Genomic DNA, 27,625 nt, shown 5'->3' with positions numbered 1-27,625 from the left:
TAGTACGTGAGAATTGTTTTTAAAAGATATTTCCACTAAAATTCTAGATATTTGATGAATAAAGTGTTTTATTTTAAGTCTTTCATTAAATTTTACAACTGAATCAGTTCCCAAGATGATTTATTCTTGCTGTCACGTTATATATCCCTAAATAATTTTTATATTTTACTTTGATCTCGATTGCCTATTTATAAAATATATCAGTGATTTCAAAGTAAAACGAATTAAACTAAAAGGAGTTTTTTTTTTAAAATAAAAATTGTATTTACTTATTTTTAAAAACAACACATTTTTTTAAGGTTCTTGAACAGAATATCATGTATATTTTTCTTATTGAATTTTCCATTGTACACACTTCATTGATATTAGATTAATAAGAGACGTTAACAAAAGGTTTACCTTGGTTGAGAAAAAAAAGGAAAAGATGATAACATTATTTTTGCTGAATATGGGTGGTGTCATTTTCGTATAGAACAACCTCATGATACGACACGACTTGTTAGTAAATGTGTTGTTCTAAAATTTTACTATAATTGATTAAAGTAATTATATAAATTATAAATTTAAGTGACGTCCACATTCATGATTTTGCAACTTTTAACAAATTTTGGTCAAGAAAAAAATATAGCAAAATATGCTTTGATAACACTTGTCAAACAAATTTAAATGGCCATTCTTTCTTTTCTTCATCAAAGCAGACACCAATTCCTTTTCTAGTACGCATTAGGTAATTCCATACTACTGATAATGGAGATCTTAGGCACATATATTGCGTGTATTCGTATTAGAGATTAAAAAGACAATTAACAATAAAAAAAGGGGTCAAGGACATACCTTTACGTTTTGGGCGCTTAGTAGCCAGAAGGCAGAGTGGCTATAGATGTCATAGAGGGCTATGTTCTTTAGAGTGAATTCAATATTCAAGAAAAATGGAAAGCTTAGAGGGTGAAGGTGCTCAGGTTCATACCTTCACAAGGTCAATTTTTGACCTTCAAGTGCTCCTTTCTCTGCTCCCTCACTGGATGAAAGGCGTTACAAAAACGTGGAGCAAACTCGCTCAAATATATTGCGCCAATACAACTTATCCACTTTTCCATCATCGTATAATTACATCACTAACTCCTTATTGTTTCCTTTCCTATGTAAACTAAAGAAAATTTTGGATACATTTTTTATTCCTTATTTACCGATCGAACGATTTCTTTTATGGTTAATACTAGAAAGAGAAACATTAAAAAAAACTGATAATAACAAGGAAACACGATTCTCGAAGCTACGCATTTTGATCTGGAGTGCGCAAGAGGATAACGGACGAATAACTAAGCATGGGATACATATTGGCGTCCAGAAAGTGAGCGTACTGTTGTATAGCAATTTCTCTTCCAGGAAGGTCAGGGGTGAGGAAATCATATGGCACAGGCTTGCTGGTATCTACAAGAGGTTCCCATCTGTACCCAGGACGCTCTGGTAATGTAATTGTGAAAGGTAAATGACTCGTATTGAAAGCAACGTAGATTTCTCCCTTCACCGAGTCTACCTGTATTCAAGTTCATGCCAAATAAGGGTGTTAGTTATTTATGGAGTATCCAATAATAGAACGTTTAGGATTTAACATTCTCGCTAAGATAATTACTAGTAAATGAAAAAACTGAGATTAAAAGTTCCACTGATGCTAATCTGAGCATGTCATTGACAGCTTTGAAAGAGCGGGTATTGGTTTAAGTCCTGGAGCAGCTCAGCCTATAGTTTATACCATGTGCCAATATATAATGTTCGATTATTTGGCCCTTCAAAATAAAATTTGGGGCTAAGAGTAAATTATTCTTCACGTGTTCAAATGGTAACCAGAGATGTAGCAAACAATCATAACAGGAGTTCGTACTCAACTTGCTACATTTGTTCTGCCAGCCAATCTTAATGTCTAGAGGAGACTGCTAACCTATGAAGCTCGAACACGCCAAATGTGTCCCGTGTCCGAAACTATATTCGATTTGAAAGATATTTTTTTATCTTTGATATGATTTTAACATGAATACAACACAAAATTAATAACCACAAATCTAATGATTTTGTAAAAAACTCATAAATTTGTAAACTTATTACATAAATTTCTATTATGATGATTAAAATAAGGAACAATTCTTATATGATCAATAATTTTCACTTTTTGGAAATTAGATAGTTTTTATGTTAATTGACAATATATTAGTTGACAGTTTAAAATTGATATTATATACACATCGTGTTCTGTATCTCATACTTTTTCAATTTAATCTTATCTTTGTGTCCGTGTATTCATATCCAAGCAACATAGCTGCTAACCATAGATTCTTTGTCCTTAAGATAGAAGCACCATGTTGATTATTCCTCAACCTAGCTAGGCAAGCACATACTGCCATTGCCAGATGCTGAGTTTCTCTGGTCGACTTCAACTCATAGACTCAAGGTTTAGTTATTGGAAATACGTCCAAATTCCACATTTTCAGGCCAGGTTAAAAGAAATAGATCCCAAGATTTGATTCTTGCAGTCTTTACCATTTACAATTCTTATGCACGGCAATATGGCCAACAAAATTATCTTACCATGGTAAAAGCCACAAAACGGCTAGTATCGGACCAGTCAGGCCTTCCAGGAAAACGACCATGCCACTGCAGCCTCTCTGATGTTGGGAAGTCATCTAAGCCCAGAGATTCACATTCCCTGCAGATTATAAGGTTGGAATATGATAAAAAAGCAAAAGTCTAACGAGAAAACAATTAAACTGAAGAAGTACTTACTGGCGGAACTTAGTCACAAGGCAACAAAATCTGAAGAAGTCTGACGAGGATTCTTCCTTTTTGTCCCATTGGAAGTAATTAAGCTGCAAAAAGGTTGAAATCAATAGAATTAAAAATGTGGTGGGGTATGCATCGAAAATTTAAGTGGACAAGAGGATCACATAATTGTCATGACAATAGGTATTATTGTTTCCCCCTTTTGTGTGTCCATATTCATCGCCCATATATATCATTGGAACTCCCTGATAAGATAAACTGAAAGTCAGTAAGCAGAATTTGTGCTGCTAACATTTATATAAATAAAGAATAATTTGATCAATGTAAAAAGCCAACAGCATTAAACTACAGTAATTTCACATTTTAACTGTTTCTCCATCTGTGCATTACAAAGTCATATTATACTTAAAATCCAACTAATGACCACATTCCCCAGTTATTGAAGTAGCAAACAATACTTTATTGTACACCTTAAACGAGTCTTTATATGTGCTTCCACACCATAGAGAGATGCATAAAGCAAAACTTATTATTAACTGACACGCAACACAAAGAAGTTCTTTCAGTCCAAACAAATTTGATAAGGAACTATTCTTTTAATTGGGTCTTACCTGGGAAACCATGAGAGAGAGAAAAAAATTCCGCATTTGTCGCTTCCTCAATTTCTTCACTAAGGGACTGACAAATTCCCCCTCCTACATTAGTTATAAAAATGGAATTAACATTTAATACAAAGGTATGTCATGTAACTTTATATAAATAATCTAATACTTTGAGCATAACCAAGAAAAATTAACATTCTAAATTATTACTTTGCCCCCACTAAAAGAAAAAATACGGATCCAAAGAACCAAGAAAAAATTTGGAGAAAGATTCTAAGCAATGTTCCGAATGACGGGAGCACACTGGACAAGTTTGTCTCCGTCGTGACTTACAACAAAAGAAAGATTATATTAGCCCCATGTATCCTCTTTATTCATTTTCTGTGAACAATTTTGACCAACATATTAAAATTTATCTACATAAATCTACTATGTTCATTTCCTAACTGCTGAAGTATTGAGCTTTAGATCTTGCCATGAATATTGAAATATTAATGGCATTCATGTTGCTTAAAAAATCTTGAGATGAAGTAACAGCATTCCATGGAAGGAGAAGTAAAAGAAAATCACTTTAAATGCGACTCTGAAGCAGGTTTCTAAGCATTACCTGTCCACAGTTCCAGCTATTATTATGATTTTCTCCATCATTATTGTCTTCCCCATTTGACAAATTATGCTTGCTGTTATAGGTCACCAAATCAGCTAGCGTGAACCCGTCGTGTGCACATATAAAGTTAATACTATTCCATGGTTTTCTTCCTCCTCCCTGGACCAAAGACACAAGTAATGTAATGTCCATTACAAGAAAGAAGAAAGTACAAGAAAAGAAGATGGCAAAAAAAAGAGCTAAAGATACAAATTTAGCTGAAATTAAAACTAATATATATCAAGCAAATCCGAACAGCCAAACAAGATGTTTACTGTACAAAGTGGGAAAATAAAACAAAAAAAAGACCCATTAAAGCAATAATCACTGTGACAATAAATCAATAATAATTATCACAATTGTAAGAGTATATGTGGGACTTTATATACAAAGTAAATTATTATTATATGATGATATGAGACGTCAAATAAACCTGATATAAATTAGGACTCCCACAAAGGCATTCAGCAAATGCTCCAGCAAAGCCATCTGTACCCTTGATAAACTGGCGCACCGTGTCTCTATACTGCAAAACAATAGATAGTTGATAACTCATACACCTCACCACAAGTACACTATATAATTTACAATTTGTGGATCATGCATTACTAAGAACATATGTGACCATATTGATTAAAGAGACATAGATGGAAAGCAAAGAACTAACAATGGGGAGGGGAAGGGGAGCGGCTGGCGGCAGAGGAGCTTGTAGATGGGTGAATGCATTTGGCTAAAGGTAAACAGTCCATATATTTTGGTTAAATTCTCAACATTTTAGCTTGTGTCGAGGAAATCAATGAAATTCTCATTAAATGCATGCATAGGTAATTCCATACTACTGATAATTATAAAATATTGCAGACTGGTCTGGAGAAGAAGAGAATTCATTGTAAATTAATCATAACAAATAATTGACCACTTTTGTGCCAAGTTCATAGTCCAACATTTTATTCAAGATTGAACATTTGGAAAAGCCATGACAGTTTTGTGTGGTTTACAGTAATCCACTATTGTATAGCATATCTGTCATAAATTAAAATTGCGGAGAAATACTGAAAACAGAATATAAATTACATACAAAGTTTAATTGCATTTCAGTTGACAAGTTCATATAACTTAAAACCAGGTTATTTTCAGTAAAAATGAAACCTCATGCAATTATTCTTGCAGTTTCATTTAAATAGGCTACAGGATGCATATGATATGATGCAATAGAACAGATGCAGTTATGACCTTTGTGTCTTTTGTTATCAAGTTCAAGATGTGCTACTACATGCTTTTGTTACAGCAAAATAACAGGGTTATGAATCCAACAGTTACTTTTGTACTAACCTTCCCGTTCCATTCTGACCAAATACCCCAGTGAGGGAAGGTGCCAACTTGGTAGAGGCCTCCAGCATCCCAAGCTTCAGCTATAAGCTATATACAAGAAGAAATTAAGAAACTTGGCATGTTAGCTAACTGCTTCCAAATGATTGAAAAACTAATCTATAAAACAGATAACAATGATTACAATGACCAACAAAATGCTGAAGCATGACCAAGTCCAACGAATCGTGCTACACACTCAATATAGATGAGGTGAGGCAACAAGACAGTAAATGGCACCTAGAAGGAAACACTACTTTAAAAGGCTGTCTTTAACCTGTAAATATTCTAATTCAAAAGTGACATAAGATAATAAGGACCAACAGTGAGCACCTATTGCAAAAAAATAACACTCAATCACCTAAATCTTTGTGACCAGTTTAGCCATCTCCTTTGAAATTACTCAATCAATATATTTGTCTATTTAAATCAGCGGACTTTCACTTGTGATACTAGTTCTAAAGGTTAAGTATATTAGAATACGTACTTAGTGTTGAAATTTTTCAAAAGGGATATATTGAGGGGGTTTGATACCAATGAACCACGAGCAAACCTATATAAGACATTATGACACCACTTTTAATTAAAAACCTTTTAAACAATAGGTTTGTTGAGGATGGTGGATTTGATTTCTTGGCGCCAACTACTTGTAGGATGCGCTGAGAGTTTTACAGACTATGCAACTTCGAAAGCATGTTCCACTAGAAGGTAGTCTAGGTGTAAGGAAAACTAGTTTAATCATTGTTTGGGGAAAAGGTTCTGGGCTTAAAGAAGCATTGAAGGAAGGTTGTTGGGTTTTTTTGGATGACCATCATCTTGCTCAACAATATCTAGAGAGGTTTATTTGTACAATCCCAGATAACTTACAGAAAATCCTAATTTCCAATCCAACAGGGCCCATACTATCATTTTGGTGAAATCTGTTTATTTCTTGGAAACTACGTTAAAAAGGATTCCTTCAATTCAGATTTTACTTTGATACACTTCAAAAGTTAATTTAGAAAGCACGGAATTGGGATACAGTGTATCTCCACAAATTGATGACAAACAAAGGTACACAATTGATTGTAAAGAATTAAGTTGGAAAACCTTCACTCCACGAAGTATAGGATCGTTACTGATCAAGTCAATTAATGGTGGACTGCCTAGAGGGGTTCCAGTTGTCAACAATTCACCTTCTATTGGAGCACCAAACACATTAGTTGCATCCCAGAGACTGGTAATAAGCAATGAGAGGTAATAAGAACAGTAAGATCTATCAGTCTACAGAAATCTTTTAGAAACAATGCACTATGTATTACCTACTACTCCTGGTCATAATAGAAGCAAGATCAAAGCGAAAACCATCCACGTGCATTTCTGTAACCCAATATCTGTTGCACAAGAGAAAATTAGTAAAATATTCTATTAGCAACTTGTAATAAGCCCAAGTAAATAACAACTGAAACAAATCTGACCAGACTGTAGTAGTAAACTGAAAGAGCATAGCATCATGCACTGTATAAGGGTAAAAGATATGGCATTAAGGTAAATTACATAGGAAGTGAAATGCTAGTTGTATGACAGCAGACTCGAAAATTAATCACTAATCTAGGATCTAAATTTTATATGTTCTCTGACGCTTTAAGGAATAGTCTCTCTCTCACACACACACCCCTCTACATCTGAAATTTATGATATAAAGCATGCATGTAATTGTACACCTATGCCAAGCATGTAAATGCCCACAAGCAAAAAAGTCAACAATCTTTTAAATATCTGATTATAAATATTTGTCTTCAAATCAAGAATTGGGACATATAATAATAACAGAAAGAGTTTTGACATGTTTATAAACAAAATCCACGAGAAATATATTTCATATTTATTGTAATCATACCTTAAGCAGTCCACTATAAATTGTCGTACAACTGGATGACTGCAATTGAATGTGTTTCCACATCCAGAATAGTTATAGAACTCCCCCTGAAAATTCATAAAAGTATATCTAGTAATCTAGTTTACATTATCCGTGATACATAATTAGAATTAGAAGAAACAAAAGCTCACAAGAATAAATTAAAATAATTTGAAATTATTCATAGAGCTACAAAAACCTAATCTGCAAAATTAATTACTATCCTTAAGAAGTAAAGACGCAGACCTTAAACAAAATTTGAATTTTATTTGTCAGTTAGTAATTAAAAAATTAGAAATAATTGTACCAAGAATCCCCTTCTTATAAATATACTACCTTGTAGTGTAATATTTGAGTTCTTCCTCTTCCAACAACAACAAAAGTCTTTTCCTACTGGATGGAGAATGTTTTGAGTTATTACAAAGCTTGAAAATTTCTAACTTATGGGCCATTTATAGTAAACACGAGAAGGAAAAAGGGGGAAGGAACAGTTAATTCAGGCCAAGAGAGTCAAGGAGTTAGGGCTGACAATCAAGGCCAGTGAGTATATGAGAGAGGACAGCAGCTGGAAGAAAAAGTAGTTTGTAGAGAGAGAGAGGAAAATAACAGAAAGGACAGGTGGCATGAGAGGTGTAGAACAGGAATTCTGCTAATAATTAAGGAGGACTAAAGGAGGCGGAATAGAATGGCACGGTAGAAAGAATTTGAGGATTTCAGATGATCCAGTAGTCTTTTGACTGACTAAGGGAATTTTCCCTGTAATTTGGCAATTATCTCATTTTCCACACTATATTTCTGTTTTGTTTATCCAAGGAGAGTTCTGTTAAAGAAATTCAGTCTTAACCCCAACTTACAAGCGGAAACAGGGAGCAAAACTATTGAACTCACCTTGGGTGCTACCATGTAATAGATACTGTTGTCCACACCTCTGAAAGAAATAATGGGACCATTCTCATTCCCTTCAGCTGTATGATTGAAAACAACATCCATGATAACCTGAAGCAGTAAAATAGCAATGAAAACATAATTTCATTTAAAAATAAAAAAGAAGCAGAAAACAGTGAATGAAATGGAATCATATATATTTTTGGTGACCTCTATTCCTCGTTTGTGTGCCTCTTTGATTAGTAATTTAATTTCATTAATCCCATCACGGCCACAATTTCTTATGCCAGCAGATGAGTATCTGATCATTGGAGAGAAGAAATTGACGGTTGAATAGCCCCAAAAATTGACCCTACAACAAAGGGATATAATTAAGATAAACTCTAAGAGAAGTCAAAAAACGAATTGTAATATAAGATGACTTCGATTCCAATATAACCTGAAGTCAATCATAATAGAAGTATTCCATGAACAAAATAACTCCCTTACCTGTAGTCCCCTTGTACAGAATTGTAACTGGAGTATTCCAGCTCATTGAATTCATGACATGGCATTAGTTCAAGACAATTGACTCCAAGTTCCTGCAAAACAAATAAAACCACATGAAAACAGTTTCATATGGATTAGAAAACATTTTATATATTCATATCTGCTTTTGTCCAGTAGCGCAATATAGAGGAAAAACACATAAAGTAAAACCCCAAGTTCATGAAAAAAAATATATATTGTAGATTCAACAGCATGGGAGAATAGTATGGCTGATGAACCTAGATGAAAGTATGACTCAACCCAAAGTATAACCCTGACCCTGAGTTCAATTCAAGTGCCTTTAAAATCATGCATTGTGTTATCTCGCTGAAAAAGTACCTCTATTTCCTAAATAAAGACACAATTCTTTCCTTATACTGTTGAGGAGTTCATTACCATTATTTCAGAAATGCACAATCTATTAGATTCAACAAAAACTTCATAAAAAAAAAATACTGGACTACTTTTACATAATAAAACTTCACAAGGAACTCTCCAAATTATCCTAAAAAATTATCAGAAACTTCACCTTTAAGTGGTCAAGCTTCTCCACCACACCAAGATATGTACCAGGGAACTTGGTGTTGCTCGACTCATGCTTTGTGAACCCTCGCACATGCATCTCGTATACTACAAGATCCTTTTGTGGATACTTCAGAGGCAAATCTCCTTCCCAATCAAACTAAACAAGTTGCACAAGTGAAACATAATGTTTAAAAAGTTACAGTAAAAACTAAAAACCATTAAAACAAATAAAGCACCTCATCATGATCAGAAGGTACCATGCCAGCCATCTGGGGCCAGCAGTTACCATTAGGCCCTAAAGCCCCAAACTCCCCTCTGCTTATAACTGCCTAGACAAATGAGTAATATATATGATTAGGGTCCACTCCAATAACTAAAGAAAACACAAAAGATCATCAATAGATGGAGTTTTGTTGCGCCACTCTTCAATTTGTACAAAATAATCAAAAACAAGAAGAGGCAAACTGCACAGGTACTAACTTTTGCATAAGGGTCCAACAGTATACGAGAAGAGTCATAGTAATGCCCCTCCAGAGGAGAAAACTTGCCATCAAATTTGTATCCATAAAGCATGTCACTAAAATCTCCTTTCAGGAAAACATGCCAAACACCTCCAGTCTTATTTACCAACGGATCAAGAGGAATAGACTCCGTCACTCGATTCTGCAACAAATAAACCCAAATGGTCAACAACCACAAACTCCCACCGAATTAAGTTTTCAGAAGTTTTAATATGTATTTGGATGATCCTTCGGAAACTTGATTTGGAATATTTTTAATTATTGTTATAATGAATGAATGTTCTTATTCCCGAAGCAAGTTAAGAGTACTTTTGTTACTTAAATTGCTTCAGGTTGAGACCTAGAAACGTTTCGTGGACGTCAAACAAAACATGCAAACATTTTAAAGTGATTATAGAGCATCGAACGTGAATCCACATACACAATTGGATTATTAAACTCATTCTAGGGGATCGGGAGACGGAGAGAGGAGTGACTCACATTCTGAAAATCGGAGAGAGTAAACAAACAGAGAGTGGCGGAGAGTGCATTGAGAGAGTAAATGGCGAAATTGACTCCACCGTCTCTAACGGTGGCACCGAAGGGGGAAGGGTAGCCAGTGGAAACTTGAAAGAGACTCTCCAATTGCGGTTTTTCCACCACCGCGGTTTCGGTGTCGAAAGCGCCGCCATTCCGAGCGGCGCGAGTCTTCGCCACCGAGCGAATAACGGAATCGCTCTCATGCAATTGGGAGAACCTGTTGGCGAGAGAAACTCTAACCGTGACAGCGCATTGAGGGAGGATGGCGAGAGTGGGAACAGAGAGTGAGGGCAAAGAGAAGCACTTCATTGGAGTGAATCGTTGATCAAACAGGTGCGGTGCAGGAGTTTCAAAGATGTGGAACGTGATTATGAGTACTAGTGAGAGTGAGGGATACTATGGGCATTGTTGAATTGAAATATCAACATGCTTCTTCATCGTCATCATCATCATCATTTCTTGAATACAACACATTCTCTCTGAATGCATATTCGACACCTTTTCAATTCAGACAAAGGACGTGTTTGTTCGCGCTTTCTGGTGGGCGCCACCACCTTCTTTTCTTTGCCACCGTTTGTTTGTTACTCCTTCTGCACTCTGTTCCTGAAATTATGTTTGGATTTTTGTTGGACGTGGAGTAGTTCTTATAAAGTATTTTGTGAATGACTCCTTCTTCCTAAAAATAAAAGATAATTGTGAATTATAGATTCTGTGCTAAATATATTACGATAAATATATTACGTGGAGGATTTAGATTTGTTCACACACCATGAAAAAAGTTGGAACAAATCATGCATGTGAAAGGTAAAAAAATAAAAAATAAAAAAAGCCTTTGCGAAGTATAATTACTGGAGTAAGTTTTAAATGCATTTAAAAAAAACAGGTAAGCTTGGAGGGATACCGAAACTCAATCTTGGACCTGATTGCAAGGCCATCGAAGCCCACTATTTTCGTCCTTACTGGGCTATCAGAGGCCCGTTTCTAAAATTATTGGGTGGACAAAGAAAAGGTTTAGTTGTCTTCACATCTCCTGTCACTTTTTTAAAAAGAAAATGTTTTTACAAAACTATTCCTTTTTGAAACAACACCAAGAAAAAAACTGTGAAAACTAGTTTCCATGAAATATATTTACACCACCACTGTCATTGTCATTGCAGCTGCCACCGTCACCAATGTCGCTGCTGTCAGTAAAAGAAAAAGAGAAAAATACTAAAATAACTAATTTTGGAAAGTTTTTTTTTTTGGAAAATATTTTATGTATTTCCGAAAGTTCTTTTAAGACACATGTAGGAGTATTCTAAAAAATTCATTCCGGAAGATATTGAATGTATTCCAAAATGTTGTTTCCAAAAACACATGTTCTAGAATATATTTGATGCATTGCGGAAATTATATTTTGAAAATCTTGCTTTTTGAAAATTTTATTCTGAAAAGTTTTATACCAGAAATTCAGAGAATCCTATTTTGAAAAGTCTGTTCCGGAATTAATAATCCGGAAGACTTAGCCATTTATAAAATTGATGGGTGCAGGAACCTAACTTTTAAATGCATTTAATAAATAAAAAAAAAAAAAAACTGAGCTTAGAGGGATAGCGAAACTCAATCTCGGGCCTAAGATTACAAGGCAGTCCGAGCCCACTATTTTCGTCTTTTCGAGCCTATCATAGGCCCGTTACTAATGAATGGACAAAGAGAGGGTTAAGTTGTCTTCGTATCTACTATCACTTTATTTATTTTTTAAAAGAAATTGTCTTTCACAGAACTATTGTTTTTTGAAATATCACCATGAACAAAACTGTGAAAACTAGTTTCCATGAAATATATTTACACTATTAATGTATCCACTTTACATTACAAATTACAGTACAAAACTTGAAGTATCGTACTCTCAATTTATCCTCTCTTGTTTTTATTTCAAATTACAATACAAAGTTATTCTCAATCATTTCAACTATAATCACTTTATTATATATTTAATATTTTTATCCCTCATCTCTCTCAATTTATCCTCTTTTATTTTTATTTCAAAATTGAATTTCAATAGTCTTTCTTGAAATATTATTTTATTATTACTTACTTTCTGTAGACCCAACAAATAAAATAAAACTTTTTTTATTTTTACTATTTTTCCTTTTTCTTCTTTCTTCCAATTTTTTATTATTATTTCCTCTTCCCTTCCGTGGGATCATAACTAGTATCGTGATGCGGACCAAACTGTAAAAACTGCCAAGGTCACGTCCCGGCGTTCTAGGCTAAATTATCTGAGCAAGCATCACGCGCACAGAGGCGTCTGTTGGAAACAGCACACTCCTCCGACGCTCGTGCCCTGCACGTGCCGACAAAAGTGTGGGTCGACGGTTCTACTTGCTGACACTTTGATCTCACGAATCTGTACTTGGTGAGCGTGATTCCATTTTTTACCCGACACAAACCTCTGATTTCTGCAACCTCACTGCTCCTTCTGCACAAAACTACCACCGTTGCTTCTGCATGGCTTCACACTTTTTTATATATATATTAAAAAAATGATAACATTTCTAAATCATAGCTTTCTTATGTGTGCAAAACAAGTTTAATTCATAGCATGTGATAACAGAGTCATTGTCAATAATTAATAGTAACTTTAAACACAGAATCCTGTGCCACGTTGACATGATGTTCTCAAAATGTTGTAAAAAAGGAGGTGAGTTTGGCAAAATCTGTAGAGAAAAGACATTTCTACACATTTAAAAAAAAATGTACTTGTGTATTGAATATGTACTTGAGTTGTACTTAATTTTGAATATTCATAAATCAAGTTATTGTTATCCGCATAAATTTAGTTCTATTTATACTTTGTCAAAACTTGGTAGATATAAATTCTTTGTTAATAAAAAGAACGTGGTCCTTGTAATCCTGAAGCATTGTTAAGTACGTTTTTACCTACTAGTTTTGTTTATTAATGACTAACAAATCTGGTTAGACAATTCTCATAAGTAATGGCTGAGTTGTTGAGTTTACCTAATGAAAATGTTTTCATATACGGATTGGACATGTAAGAAGATGTTAGGCATGTGATTTGAGAGATTATTCATCGTACCTAGAGAATAAATAAAGTTAACTTTTGAATTTGGAATTTGGAATTCGGGTGTAGGATTCTGATGTAGAGAAATTCATTATCCAGTCCTTAAGGTGATTTTTTTTTTATATGTATATATTTCTCCTACGACGTATCACATCCACTTTCATTATAGTTATGTGTTAATCATTTCGAACCATCGACTTTTATACCATTTATAACTCAAGTGATATATAAAGTTGATAAATATATATTGAGTCAAAATGAATGTAATTATAAAAATCAAGTAATCCAACCTAAAGAATATGTAGATATAAATTTTAAATAATAAAATAGGAAGTGATAGATGGGATTGGAAGAAATAAGAGAAGTTAAAGCCGTCAAAGTGGATTAGAATCCGTGGACCAACATCATTTTGGATTATATTGAGATTGTATTCAAGTTTATTTAAATTTTAATCTAAAATATAATTTCTGACTTAAGAAAAAAATTAAATTTTTTTAATTAATTGTATTCAAGTTTATTTAAATTTTAATCTAAAATATAATTTATGACTTAAAAAAATTAATAATTTTTTTAATTAAGTGTGCTAGTGAGCCAATTCATTTAACTCACCAACCCGTAATGAAATAAACCGAATTTAAATTTCTAACTCGTTAATAAATAAATCGAATTAAATTTGACCCATTAAATAATCAATTCGTAATAAATCGAGTTGAACCAGGACGACCAATCCATTTTAACAGCTATGGGAGAAGTGCGTTGAGCGGTTGAAAACGGTAGGTAAAGAATATTTTAATGGTTATGATTGGTAAGTGTTGAGAGAGTAAGAAGAGTGATTTGCGGCAAGGGATCCGTAAGCTGCGATGCGATAAAAAAAAAAAAAAAGAAAAGGAAAAAAAGTAAGGTTTAAGGAAGAGAAAAGTGAATGTGGAGAGAAGAGCGGTTGAAGAAATCACGGGTGTAGTGTCCCAATCTTCATGTGAGTGGTTAGTAACTAATCTGCATCACACCCATGTGAAGTGACTCAGAAGACTTGACCGGTAAAACTATTTTTTTAACTTTTAAATTGTTTTCGTATATAAATAGTAACTGTTCTTCTTGGTTTGCGCACAAGCAATAAATAAATTTTATAGAAATTGATGTGATAAGAAAAAGAAAAGAGAATATAATAATGTGTTGTGAAAATGCATGAGATGTGATGGAAGAGGAGAGAGAGAGCATACGGAAAAGTACTACGGCGTTCTCCCACAAACTCCGCCCTCTGCTGCACTAACTTTTTTTGCTTTGTACGGTCACAACTTTCTACTTTGTTTTTCGTTTTTCATTTAACTATACTTAAACAATATATTTACTTATTATTATTTAGACATTTTTGTTTAACATTTATAATATTATTTATTCTCAATTTAAATATTCAAATTATTAAAAAGGTTTGACTTAGTATTACATAATTTATTCTTCTGAACTTTCATCGACAATATGTATGTTATTAGTATGTTTTGTTAATAAATAAAACCATAATTAGTGGTGCGTACTAATGCCAAACTTAAATAGTAAGATATTTACATTTGAAATAATAGATTATATTATTAATTGATTAGTTGATTTTATTTTGGATTGTACATATGTTTCTAATATAATGGTTGACTTACATGTTTATACATGAAATTATAAAATACTATTATTTTATTATTATTATTTCCGTTGAGCAAGTATAGATACAAATATAGATAATACTTAATTTTTTTTTATTGGAATGGAGATGAACACATACACATATTCCTCTCACATTCTTATATCTGCTATAACACTCGGTTTAAATTATATAAATTATACACTTTCTATATTTTTTATTTTAATTATTTAGTTTGTCAACAAATTTATTCATATTCATATGATAATTTCCTTTCTTACCATTATTTATGTGTAATTGTATTTAAATAATACAATAAATATTTTTTATGTTTCGTATTTAAATATTTTTACTACTTTTTTAATATTTTTATTTAACATGTATTTTTTACATAAAAATGTCTAATTCTTGATATAAGTGTTTAAACGTTTCATTATTATAAAAACTTTATCTTTATTTTCTTATGGAGAATGTTAACTAGGACCCTAAGGACACTAGTTAAGATATAATTAAGTATAATTAATGATGTTTCATTTTATCTGGACATAGAAAACTATAATAGTTAATTTTACTAATTAATTATATTATAAATTCATATAACATAATTTTCAAAAGACAAAAATACTCTTTTAAAATTTGTAAGTAACATCTCTCTTATACAATACTAGCGCCTGTGTGTACGCATTTTTTACATATGCATGATATTATATTAGCAGGTGATGATATTGTAATATTATTAAGTTAATATGTAAAATAAAATTATATTTATTAAAATAAAATGAAATATATCAAAAAAGATAAGAAAATAATTGTTGATAAATAAGAAAAAAGAGAAGAAGAAAAAGAGATAGACGATTTAAAAAAAAATATATAAAAATAACGGTCAATTTTCAAAAATTTAATAAATAATTATATTATAAATGGTAAAATTGAAATTTTAAAATGTGTACACAAAAAAGATAATTCTCTTTATATTATATATATATATATATATATATATATATATATATATATATATATATATATATATATATATATATATATATATATATACACACACACTTCCTATATGTTCTTAATTTTAATTGTTTGGTTTATCATGAGCTTTATTTATATCTCCATGATAATTTTCCTTCTTACATAACGTTTGTACAAATGTGTTTAAATAATGTATGTCAATTAAATATTTGTTATGTCTCATATTTTAATATTTTTATTATTTTTTATATTTTATTCAATGTGTATTTTTTTCACATAAAAATATTTAACTCTCTATGTAAGTGTTCAATATCATAAACATTTCATTAATATAGAAACCTTATATTTTTTTCTTGTTATTACACTTCTTTTAATCTCTTAAGAACTTTGTCGATATTTCAAAAGTTTTGTTATATTTATTAGATATTTTTTATCTTATAATATTGTTGATCATTCATTTATTTTTCTTTATACGATTTTCTTCACTACTTTGTCATTTTTTCTAAAACATATTTAATATTTTTTAAAATAATTTTATTTGTTGTTTATCTATATTATGTAGAATACTTTTTTTGTATTTTTTTATATGATTATTTTTATTTTCTAAATCATTATCACAAGTGTAATTCTATCATTTTAATTGTATAAATAAAAATTTTTGTTATTGATTACTCCTTCTGTCTCACATTTTAAATTTAAGAAAAAAATGGAATGAACTAATTTCATCAGTATCTAATTAATAATTAATTATTTGTTTTAATCATTTTCTAAAATAATTATTATCTCCGTCTAAATTAAACTAATGTGTTTTTAAAACATAATGCATTTATTACTATTCTTAATTCGTATAAAAGAAAATTTTAATTGTAATTTTATATAAAAGCTAAAATTATAGTTTCGACTTTTGTTTTCCATAATTTCAGTACCTTATGTAATTATTTAAAAAAAAAAACAGGCTAATTGAGTGTATTTTTTTTAATAACTTTAAAATTAAAATTTACTGTCTAGTACCAACATTGTATGATGATGATATGATATCTCAATTTATAACATATATATGATATTAGGTATGAACCGATATTCAAAATCTATAGTCAATTTATCAAATCTTAAATTGATTGATTTTTAACACCTTTTATATTGTCGCTGCTAGGTCATTTTAAAGAAAAATTTGGAAAAAGTGAATATTAATTTGAGTATCAAGTAAATATAATGTAAAGAAATTTGGAAGTAAAATTTGTGTATGATAAAAAAAATTTAAAGATTAAATTTATTAAATTATAATTTTATTCTCATAATTAAAATATTATTATTATTATTATTGTTATTGTTATTGTTGTTGTTTTAATTTTAAAAAAATGATGGACGGTGTTGAACTGTTTTTTCCACTTCATTATTTCATTCATACAATGATGAAAATTTTCCAATCTCCTTCAAATTCATCATGGCAAATTACCACTAATTTTTAGAAATAAATTAATTTTGTTGATCTCTGTTCTCCTCTCTAACCCTTTTAAACAGAAAATATCCAGAATCAATAAAAAAATTAGAGATAGTTCAATGTTTTTTTATAAATTCTTAACTTTAGCAAGAATAAAAAACTAAAAAATAACATATATGATAAATTTGTGTTGTGGTGCAAATGTTTTCTCCCAAAATAACTGTTTAACCCTAAAGTGGTTTTATTCAATCACTTTCATTAAAGAAAGGTACCCATAATGAAATTTTGATGATTTTATTCAACCAATAAGTCACTTAAAGAAAATATTTATCATGAAATTGAAGATGGAATAGAACTATATAAGGGAATGTTGTTAGTGATCATATAAAACTACAAATAAAGCTACAAACAAGAGTTTGAATTCAACACGTACTTAGTAGACAATAAGATTCAATGAAAACGAATGTTATGTTTGTGGTACTTTTAAACCCGAAATATCGAGTTATTAAGTGTAATTTAGTATATTTTTAGTTATTTTTATTCATATGTATTATTTTACTTTTATATGGTATTGAATTAAAATACCTGTTAATTTAATCTTCAACTTATTGTATAACATATATATTTTTGATTGAGATAATTTGTAAGTAAAAGAATTGGTTTTAAGTTTATTTGTAGAAATTGTGCTTTTGATGTAGGCCATGGAAGACTGTTTGTAAAGAAAGTTTTAAGAGAGAAAAATGCACGTGAAATAAAGAGAAAGTAAGGGATTTGGGAGTCTATTGAATAAATTATTATTTTAATTTTATATCAAATATCTAATTGTTTAAAATAATATTTTTTATTTGATTTTTAATTCTAAATATTTTTTATGATTAATAAATAATAATTTTAAGATTTTTTATTTTTAAATATATTTTAAATAAAAACTGTTTATATTTAAAAATATATATTTCAAAACAATTTTGACATTATATTGACAAATAATTTATCAATCTTTATTAACTCAACCAAACCAAAACAGTTACATACATTAATAAAAGTTCAATATTTTTTTATAAATCAAATAACCTCATTTTCATATCCCATTTTCTCTAAATTGATGGTAAACTAAATAATGTATACGCGGAGTTGAATATTTTAAATATAGAAATCTTTAAAAAATTACAAATAATTTAAAAACTAAAAGTAAAAGGTTATATAAAAAAACAAAAACCCAAAAACGGCAAAGTGTACCAAATAAAATTATAATTAAACCAGAATTAAATTACATTTACCACGGAATAGGAAGGAAGTGGAAGATAGCTTATTTTAAACTCGATAACTTATATGCAAATTATTAATTATTTTGTTACAATGTAATTAATAATTTATTAAAGTGGCTTTTGAATCAATAAAAGCACAAGAAAATAAAATATCAGGAGTTAATTTTTTTGAGTGCATTGGTGATACATAATGTTATATCACAATACTCAATTTGAATCTCGCTAAATAACGGAAAAAAGTCACTGACATGTGGCGATAATTAATTAATAAGTTTTTTTAATTTAATGAATAATTAATTTTGTGATTGAAATAAATAAATAAAAATTAGTCCTATGAATGTGTGAATTATTATGTTATGGGGAAGATAAAGGCACTTAAGAGAAGTAAATGGGTATTGGGTTGGGTTAGGAAAAACACAATCATTCTCTTAAGCAGAGAATCGGTTCACACTCATTACTCTCACACTATTTTATCCCTCTCACTCGCTTCAAAACTCTTTACAACTCAAAAACCAAAACCTTCTCAAATCTTCTTCTTCTTCATCTTCTTCTTCATTCACCCTTCTCCAATGGCGGGTGTTATGAATAAGAAGGTCGACAAGATTCGGCAAATCGTGCGTCTCAAACACCTCATGTCGCGGTGGAAGCAAATGAGCCTCCGCCGCCGCTCCGAGGACCCTTCCTCCACGCGCCGCCCTCCCTCCGGGTTCACCTTCGTCTACGTCGGCCCCGAACGCACGCGCTTCGCTATCCCCGCGCGTTTCCTCAACCTCCCCGTCTTCGAGGGCCTCCTCAAACAAACCGAGGAACAGTTCGGACTCCGAGGTAACGGCGGTTTGGTCCTCCCTTGCCAAGTCCCCTTTTTCTCTAACGTCGTTAAATTTCTCCACAAGGACGAACACAAGTACGGAAAACTCTCTCTTCAAGACTTCCTCAACTTGGTCTCCGATGCTGACGTTTCCGATTCCTGTAAGGAAAACGTCGTCGTTTTCACCCCTCTGCTGCAGAAAGCAGAGGTTTGACGTCCCCTTTTTCCTTTTCTTTTTCTCATTGTTAGAATCTGAATTTGTAAATGAACAACTACCCAGGAATCTTTTTTCTTTTCCTTTTTTTTTTTGTAATGGGTTTTTGGTTCTTCTCATCCTTGGATCCACTCCTCAAATTTTCAAGGGAGGGTTTCAACGAGATGTCTTAGAACTTTTCCTTAGGCTCTGTTTTTTTTTTTTTCTCTTCTTCTTTCTTTTTGCTAGATTGGGTTATCTTTCAATGTTTGTTTCACCGGATGGATGCCCAATTTTATGATCAAATTTTAGTGATCAATGAAGAATTTCATGGTTAGTGGTAACTCTGGATCTGTGTTTTCTTTTAGAATATCTAGCAATTTTTTTTGGCTTGGTCTTATCTTCCTGAATGCACCAAATGGGTATATATGTATAGGCTAAACATATAGTAGTTTATTCCGTATACGTCTCAGGATTCTCAATTTGATTGGTTATAAATGCAACCGGTTTGGTCTCTTTCGCGTTAACTCTTTTGCACGTTTCATAGTTGATTCTTCTTGTTCGTGTACTTCACTTTTACTCTGATTCATACACATGTAAAACAAAATCAATCTCTGATTGAACAAACCAGTAACGATAGTCGAATGTGTTTGCATAATTACAAATGGTTTCGCTTCAATTTTGAAACTTGTATAGTGTAACTACAGTAAATAATTTAGATTAAAAAACTACTACAAACCCATCAAGTAAGCTGTTTTCCAACAGTGTTATCTGGTTCGATTAAGATTTTTTTTCTGATATGTTGTGAAGAAACAGACATGTGATCTGCAAAAGAAAATTAGAAAACTAAATTTTTTACTGGCACGCGAGTGTTTTGCTCTCTGAGTAAGATTTGCTGCATCAGCATACAAAGAATTTGTGGTGGAGAAAGTGTAGAACTTTTTGCAATCAGAACAGTGATGGAGTTAGCAAAATAAACACGCATCTTCAGGGGCAAGCGTGCATTTTACAGAGCCCTATTTCAGAGGGCAAAAGTAACATCAAAATAAAAAATGAGGTGTATAGAAGAAAAGTCTTATCTGATCTAAATGATATTATGGGCAGCTATAGGCACTTTCGTGTTTTTTATTACCACTCAAAAAACAGATTTGTTGTCATTCTCTATAGTCTAAACATGCGCAAAGAGATTCTGTGATTTTATTTTTTTTTTCTGGTTGAATTTTAGCAAAGGAATCTGATCTTTCTGTTATGTTTTCCTAATTTTAGAATTATATTCTGTTGATGAGGCCTATTTAACCTTACTACCCCTGGAGCTTAGATTCCGCAGATATCAACAAAACACCGCTACTTTTTTTCTCCCTTTTCTTTTTGTTTCTTATTGGAGAAAATATTGGGCATGTGTCAGTCGTTGGCGTGAGAGATTCCGATTATCTTTCTAGATTTAATAAAAGTGTTTTCTTCTGTTTTAGCTTAAATTGTTCAGATGCCAACCAAGTTTTTCCACATGACTTCAGGTAAAGCTGATGCATTTCATCAGATTCTCTCATTCTTTTGTTATGTGCTTGATTTATGATGTTAGTCTTTGCAAAATACATGGATTTTGTTTTGCTTCTCGTTTGCTACCATAGATTTTTATATTTCATCGGTGTCGTCTAATTGTTGCATATATATATATATATATATATATATATATATATATATATATATATATATATATATATATATATATATATAATATCCTCTCTCGTGATTAATGATTATTAGAGACAAGTTGGAATCCACACTAATTTTCAGAAATTTGTTTTATTTAAGAAATGAATTTTATAAATTTAATTTAATTCTATAAAATTGTATTGGTAAATGAAGTTTTGTATTATTTATATAATATCATTCGATTTTATTTATAATCGATATGGAAGTTTTATAGAATATTTAAAAAGTTTCCATCAATGTTAAGATATTTAGTGTGGAACTAAATATTAAAAAAATATTCAATAATTATTTAATAATAAGTGATATAATATACATAACATATAACAAATTTTATTATATTAATAACTTTAGTATCACCTTAAAAAAGTAACTTTAAATGGAACTAAGTCTTTTTGTTAGTTTTGCCATGATATAGTTAAGATGAATTAAGTCCTAACTTGAAAAATGCCGGTTCTTTAAATTATAGTTTTTTTTATTTATTTAAAAAACCAGATTTTATCTTTTTGCATCTATAATATAAAAATCTAAAAAGAAAAATTAAAATTTTATAATTCTCCAACTGTTAAGTATACAGTAAATTTTGACTAAATTTATCATCTTTAATTATTTTAAAATTAAAATATTGATATAGTTTATTTTTAGCATAATAAGAAAAAAAATAGCAATTTTTATATAAAAACTTTAATTTTATTAGTTGGGTTAAATTCTAATTATTTTATTCATATGTATTCTAAATCAATATTTTTCACAGTATGTTATCATTACAAATGGAATTTAATTAAAATTAACATAATTAATTTTCATACTAACTATTTATTCAGTAAAAGAAATATAATAGGACAGATAAAAAACTGGACAAATCATTTTAATTGACATGCTCACACAAGGACTTGCCTATTTTGAAAGACTTTGATTTTACTAAATTGTTTATTAAGTGTTTTATTGATTAATTATACTCTTGAATGTTACATAATATCTCGTGATAGATGACAAAATAAAAAAGAAAAAAAATGCATATGCTGATTTCCTTATTCTAATGAAGGGAATATTATCCCAAGTTAGCATTTGTAGTCCACAAACGTCACCTTTTCTACTAATGACAAAGTTCTTATTATTTGTGAGTAGTGATAAATCGATGCATGACATAACTTTAGTGACATGGTGGAACACTCATGACGGCTACATGCATGATCAGAACAAAAGAAACAATGAGAAAATTCAGACACGCAGCTTTATGCAAAAACAAATAAATTAAATATAAAATATTAACGATAAAAGTTTATAATTATTTACAATAAAAAAATTAAATGGTTGGTAGGTTCCTTGACTCATACGAGTTTCGCTTTATTTGGGTTTGACCAGCAAGTTGAAATTCTTATCCTGTGATGTTACTGAAAAGCTGATAGACACACTCTCGTCCCTACTTTTATAAATTACTAATTTATTAAAATCTTAAAAAATATATTATCTACCATTCTCTTATTTTACTCAAATAAAATTATTTAACAGCATTGAGAAACCACTTTGTTAATAATAATTATTCTACTCAATCGTTTTGTTGTGCTAATATTCTATTCAGTTTAGTTTCTCCAAAGTCTTTAACTTGAAAAATGCAACATATTTTAATACACCGTTGAAACTCTCCTTTTTTTTTTAATAAATATAACAATGTAGCTCTCACTTGAGTTATAAATTGTACCACTTTTCAGAAATAAAATATCTTTTAAAGTTTAACGTCTAGTTTATTTCTATATGAATTTTCCATACGGTCCCATAAAAAGTTCGATGTAACAATGTTAAAAAATATATTTATAACATTTTAATTTTCAGCAACAGTTTTCTTTTGGAATGCAAGAGAGTAAAAAAGGAAAAAAGGAAAACAGATCCTAAAAATCTTCGATCAATAAACGTTAAATATTAGAAAACATTAATCCAAACACAAAATCAAGCCTTAATGTGTAACATAAATGGTGAAAATTACTAAATAAAGACATTTCATAATTAATAAATAATAGTATATAATTCTCATAATATATATATATATATATATATATATATATATATATATTATAGTACAATTATCCAAAAGCAGTGTAACCATAAAAAAACATAATATATAAAGAAACCATTAAGTCTAGAGTTTTTTCAAAAACAAAACATGTCAATAAGTAAAAGTTATTTTATCATATCTAGAGATGTATCAACACCTACATCTTCCTCCTTTCACACCCTTCACACACATGGTGATTATTGCAAGCAGAAGAAAATAAACACACTGGCCAACAAAACACGTAACATACTAAGCTAGTTGAAAAAAATATATATGACCACTGTTTATTGTTTATGATCGTTAATGATGTAAACGATGTTAGAAAAAAAAATTACACAAAATTAATGAAAATTAAGACTTATTTGAGCACAAAAATAAAATTATGACCGATTTGCAAAACTTGACGAAAACTGAAACCAAAAGAATATTTTAACCTTTAAGTTTCAACTAATATATAATTAGTTTTAATAAAAATAGAATATTAAAAAGTAAATTATTGAATAAAATTATGTATATTAAATAGTAAATGCATTATTTATATAAATTATATATTTAAAATTATAATTATTATAATTATCTTTATTATATTAATTAAGATTTTCATTTTTTTATAAATTTTTTCTATACAACTAATAGTAAAGATTAAAAGATAAACCGTTAGAAATATTAAGAATTCAAAATTAATAAATATTAAAAATCTAACAAATATAAAAAATCATATTTCTAGAGAGTAAAATTATATTTATTTATTTTTATTATAATAATTCTGAATTAAAAGGTACAATAGATTCCCCACAACATCGAGATCGAATGAGTTGATGCTTGCATTCGGCGTAAGGCCCATTCACATTGGAACATTGACAGCTTCTTCCTTCCTGCACCCCTACCAAAGTTTTCTCTACACCCAATAATTCCAGATTTTATTTTCCCAAACGCAGTAACTCAATTTTAAAAATATTTTTCCAGAAGACACTCACCATACAATTACCACTTATTTTTGGAAAATATTTCTGAGATTGATTTAGTGTATTTTGGAAAATAAATTTTAAAATAATAAGGGGCATTAAAAAATTTTATAAGATGCGGGAAGAAACTGTAACATTTAAAACCCTAATGATATTGGTCTATCACAAATTTAGTCCAAGTTTAGAAGACTATTTGCTTTCTGCACTCTCACTAACGCCTCTACAGAAGAGGATGGAGAGTACATGGTAAGAAACTCATTTAAAAAGAAATAAATGAATTTTTTAAATATTTTATTCTGAAAAACTCATTCCAAAAAGTTCAGTTCAAAATCTATTATACACGTTTAGACAAATTTATTCAAAAAAAAAATTTTTAAAATACATTTGTACGTTTTGAAAATTCTATTATAAAATTTTTGTCTCGCATTTTTTATTCCAGAAATCCTAAAAAGATTATTCCGAAAAGTTTTCAAAACACACATTCCCTAAGTCGCTTATATAAGTAATTTTTAAAATTTGGAGGTTGCACGAAAGAATTGTAGAGATAGAGGAAGTTATATAATCTGAGGAAAAATAAGGTATCACATGGCAAAGGGAATTTTTTTCTTTCACTTCCATATTTTTTATTTTGAAAAAATATAAAATTCATTTCAGATTTCACAGAAATGTTTTTGAATTTTACGATCTAAAATATATTTTAAAAAGTTATAAAATTTAAATTATACAATTCAAGATATATTTTCTAATCTAAAAATATATTCTGAATCACATTGTCTTTTATATATTTAAATTAATGATAAGTCTTTAATTTTATAACCCAAAATATATTATTTATTCGAAAATATATTACGGACCAATTTCTTCTTCCTAATTCTCTTTCATTCATGTATTATTGATGTTAAATTTCATCTATTCCCTTGTATCTATTTCACTTTCATTTTTCTTGCAAGTGTTTTATAATGTCACATGTATCACCGTTAGACTTGTTAATTTGGTACAGTTTATAGGATTTAATCCCGGTCCATATGGATAAATATAAAAAATCTATAAATCCATATGAATAAAGATAAAAAATCTATAAGACTGACTCAATTTAAATTTTGATCAGAATGAATTTCGTTTAACTTTTGATCCACTTGAAAAGCTTGTATTTATAAATTAATTAAAATTTTATTGACACATTTAATCACCACACCATAGGAAACTCAAAAACCAAAGGCCAACCATTCACTCTCTTCCCCTTCTCTTTTATTTGCAAGAGATGTCTTAATTTACAATGCTATAGCACACTACCACACCACACCACTAATGGAGTTGGTATGCATTACGTAGCCAAACATTTAGGATTAAAATTTAAAACTATGAAAGTAATCTTACACCAACCAATACATTTACTATTTGGTGTTGCGAAAGAATAGGACATTTTCCACATTACACGTTTTTATTTTCGTTTAATTTAAGATAATATGCATCGATTTATATTTTTAAAAATTGTATTTTTATTTGAAATTGTATATTTTGGTAATTTCAAAAAATTATATTTTTCCAAACAGATATCAGAAAGATGTAAAGTAACAAATTTTCGTTAGGTGAGTACAATTTTAAATGGTTATGCTGTCAGACATGACAAGACGGCTTAACGGTCAGCGGTTTAGAATTTCCACGGCCTAACACTCTTGTAAGAATGAAAAATACCTAAATAATCAGTAACTTAATATTTTTTATTTACTAATTAAAAAAATGATTTTGATAAAAAAAATACTAGACTAGTATATCTTATAATTCTAAATATTTTTTACGCAGTTCATAACTGAAAAAATTCATTATTCTTCATGAGAATTAATAGTCGAAGTAATAGTAATATGAGAACAATTTTAGATAAGTTTTTATGTAATACGTTTAGATTTTTTTTTTCTTTTTATTTTTTGCAAAGTTATGTAAATACAATATAAGCATATAAACAGAGACGGAATGATAGAAGAAAAAAAAATCAAGGAGAAGAGAATTTACCATAACGTAAATAAGATTAAATTGATTACTATCAATATAAATAATTGCTTCAAAATTAGTTTAAAATTTAAAAAATTATCATATATCCATGTAAGTAACTAAAAAAGATATTTATTTATTTATTATCATCATTAATGATACTCTTCAATCTTGTATTTCATAAAACTCTTCCATAATCTTTTTCTATAGGTAATTATTTTTAATATAAAGTATTTGCAAGAAACCAATGTTCGTATTCATGTGACAAAATCAAATAAAAAACAATAAATTAATTAATAACTTTAAGATTGGTGATTGTCGAAATGCCATATAAAATGAAAGTTTTAAATTTGATTATTTTACTTTGAAAATATTAAGATTAAAACAGACAATTTATGTCAAATATTAAAAATAAATATAAAATGTAATCCCTTGAAAACTCAACTATTATATATTAACTATTTATCTATACTAATTCTTGAAAATATTGTCTCTTTTTATGAGTTAAAGAGTAAGAACAGGAATAATGTATTCGTGTTCACGTATGAAAATCATAATCTCTTTTGTGTAATTTCTGTCCGTATTTCAATAATCTTAGATATTTATAATTTAATTGTCATCAAATTAAAATATTACTTATGGAATATAGAGTTAATATTTAATAATATTTATAATTTGATTTTCATCAAATTAAAATATTATTTATGGTATTATACAATTAATATTTAATGGCATATATACTTTTAGTTATATACTTAATTAATTAAACCACTTTACTAGTTTGACTAATAACATGATGATATTCACACATTTAATTATTTATTATATGTAATTCAAATTACTAACACTACTTTCCGTAGAACCTTATTTGATAAATTTAATAAAAAAACTAAAGAAAACAAAATCATGTTATATAAAGTTATATGTAAGTTAAAGATTTTAAAATGAAATAATAATGGACGTTTATTTAATTTTTATTAATAACTTTTATTTTCTACTAATTTTAATTTATTATTAAAATATTATTAAATATTAACTTATAATAATTATATAAAAAAATAATAGATATTTTTTAATATTAGATAAATTCAAAAGATATTGGTTATTTACAGTATGTTATGATATTTGAATATGTGTTTATTTACTTTTATATATTAATAAAAATTATATATATGGGGTCTTCATATATTATAATAGATTGTAACAGGCTTTTTTTCAAAATGGGTCGTGAAAATATGATTATTATGAAAGGAAAATATTGGA

At 29.5% G+C, this 27,625-nt stretch overlaps 2 protein-coding genes across 2 annotated transcripts; one reads left to right on the top strand and one right to left on the bottom strand.

Moving 5' to 3' along the window:
- Positions 1 to 1,032: 1,032 nt before the first annotated feature.
- Positions 1,033 to 10,871, bottom strand: ISA1 (isoamylase 1). The gene is made up of 18 exons (XM_028065234.2): positions 10,228 to 10,871; positions 9,707 to 9,889; positions 9,463 to 9,555; positions 9,231 to 9,383; positions 8,663 to 8,754; positions 8,384 to 8,525; positions 8,177 to 8,284; positions 7,271 to 7,356; positions 6,693 to 6,764; positions 6,481 to 6,607; positions 5,356 to 5,442; positions 4,457 to 4,549; positions 3,985 to 4,143; positions 3,387 to 3,470; positions 2,940 to 3,020; positions 2,779 to 2,861; positions 2,584 to 2,701; positions 1,033 to 1,537 (listed from the first exon to the last, which is right to left on the bottom strand). Exons 1-18 carry the CDS (start codon positions 10,573 to 10,575, stop codon positions 1,274 to 1,276), a joined length of 2,373 nt encoding a protein of 790 aa, XP_027921035.1. The 5' UTR covers positions 10,576 to 10,871; the 3' UTR covers positions 1,033 to 1,273.
- Positions 10,872 to 19,041: 8,170 nt separating this feature from the next.
- Positions 19,042 to 20,172, top strand: LOC114178982 (indole-3-acetic acid-induced protein ARG7-like). The gene has a single exon (XM_028065153.2). It carries the CDS (start codon positions 19,214 to 19,216, stop codon positions 19,664 to 19,666), a length of 453 nt encoding a protein of 150 aa, XP_027920954.2. The 5' UTR covers positions 19,042 to 19,213; the 3' UTR covers positions 19,667 to 20,172.
- Positions 20,173 to 27,625: the final 7,453 nt, after the last annotated feature.

The sequence above is a fragment of the Vigna unguiculata genome, chromosome 3, assembly GCF_037176805.1.
Source record: "Vigna unguiculata cultivar grain cowpea cultivar isolate G323 ecotype 2 chromosome 3, ASM3717680v1, whole genome shotgun sequence".
Lineage (NCBI taxonomy): Eukaryota > Viridiplantae > Streptophyta > Magnoliopsida > Fabales > Fabaceae > Vigna > Vigna unguiculata.
The sequence above is the reverse complement of the archived record's forward strand: the minus strand, read 5'-3'. Positions and strand labels throughout refer to the sequence as shown.

Coding starts and splice junctions, on each gene's coding strand:
- ISA1 (XM_028065234.2), bottom strand. CDS start 10,575: ATGAAGTGCTTCTCTTTGCCCTCACTCTCTGTTCCCACTCTCGCCATC. Junction 6,765..7,270: donor TTTATAGTGGACTGCTTAAG/GTATGATTACAA, acceptor CTTGTGCAACAG/ATATTGGGTTACAGAAATGC. Junction 6,608..6,692: donor ATTATGACCAGGAGTAGTAG/GTAATACATAGT, acceptor GCTTATTACCAG/TCTCTGGGATGCAACTAATG.
- LOC114178982 (XM_028065153.2), top strand. CDS start 19,214: ATGGCGGGTGTTATGAATAAGAAGGTCGACAAGATTCGGCAAATCGTG.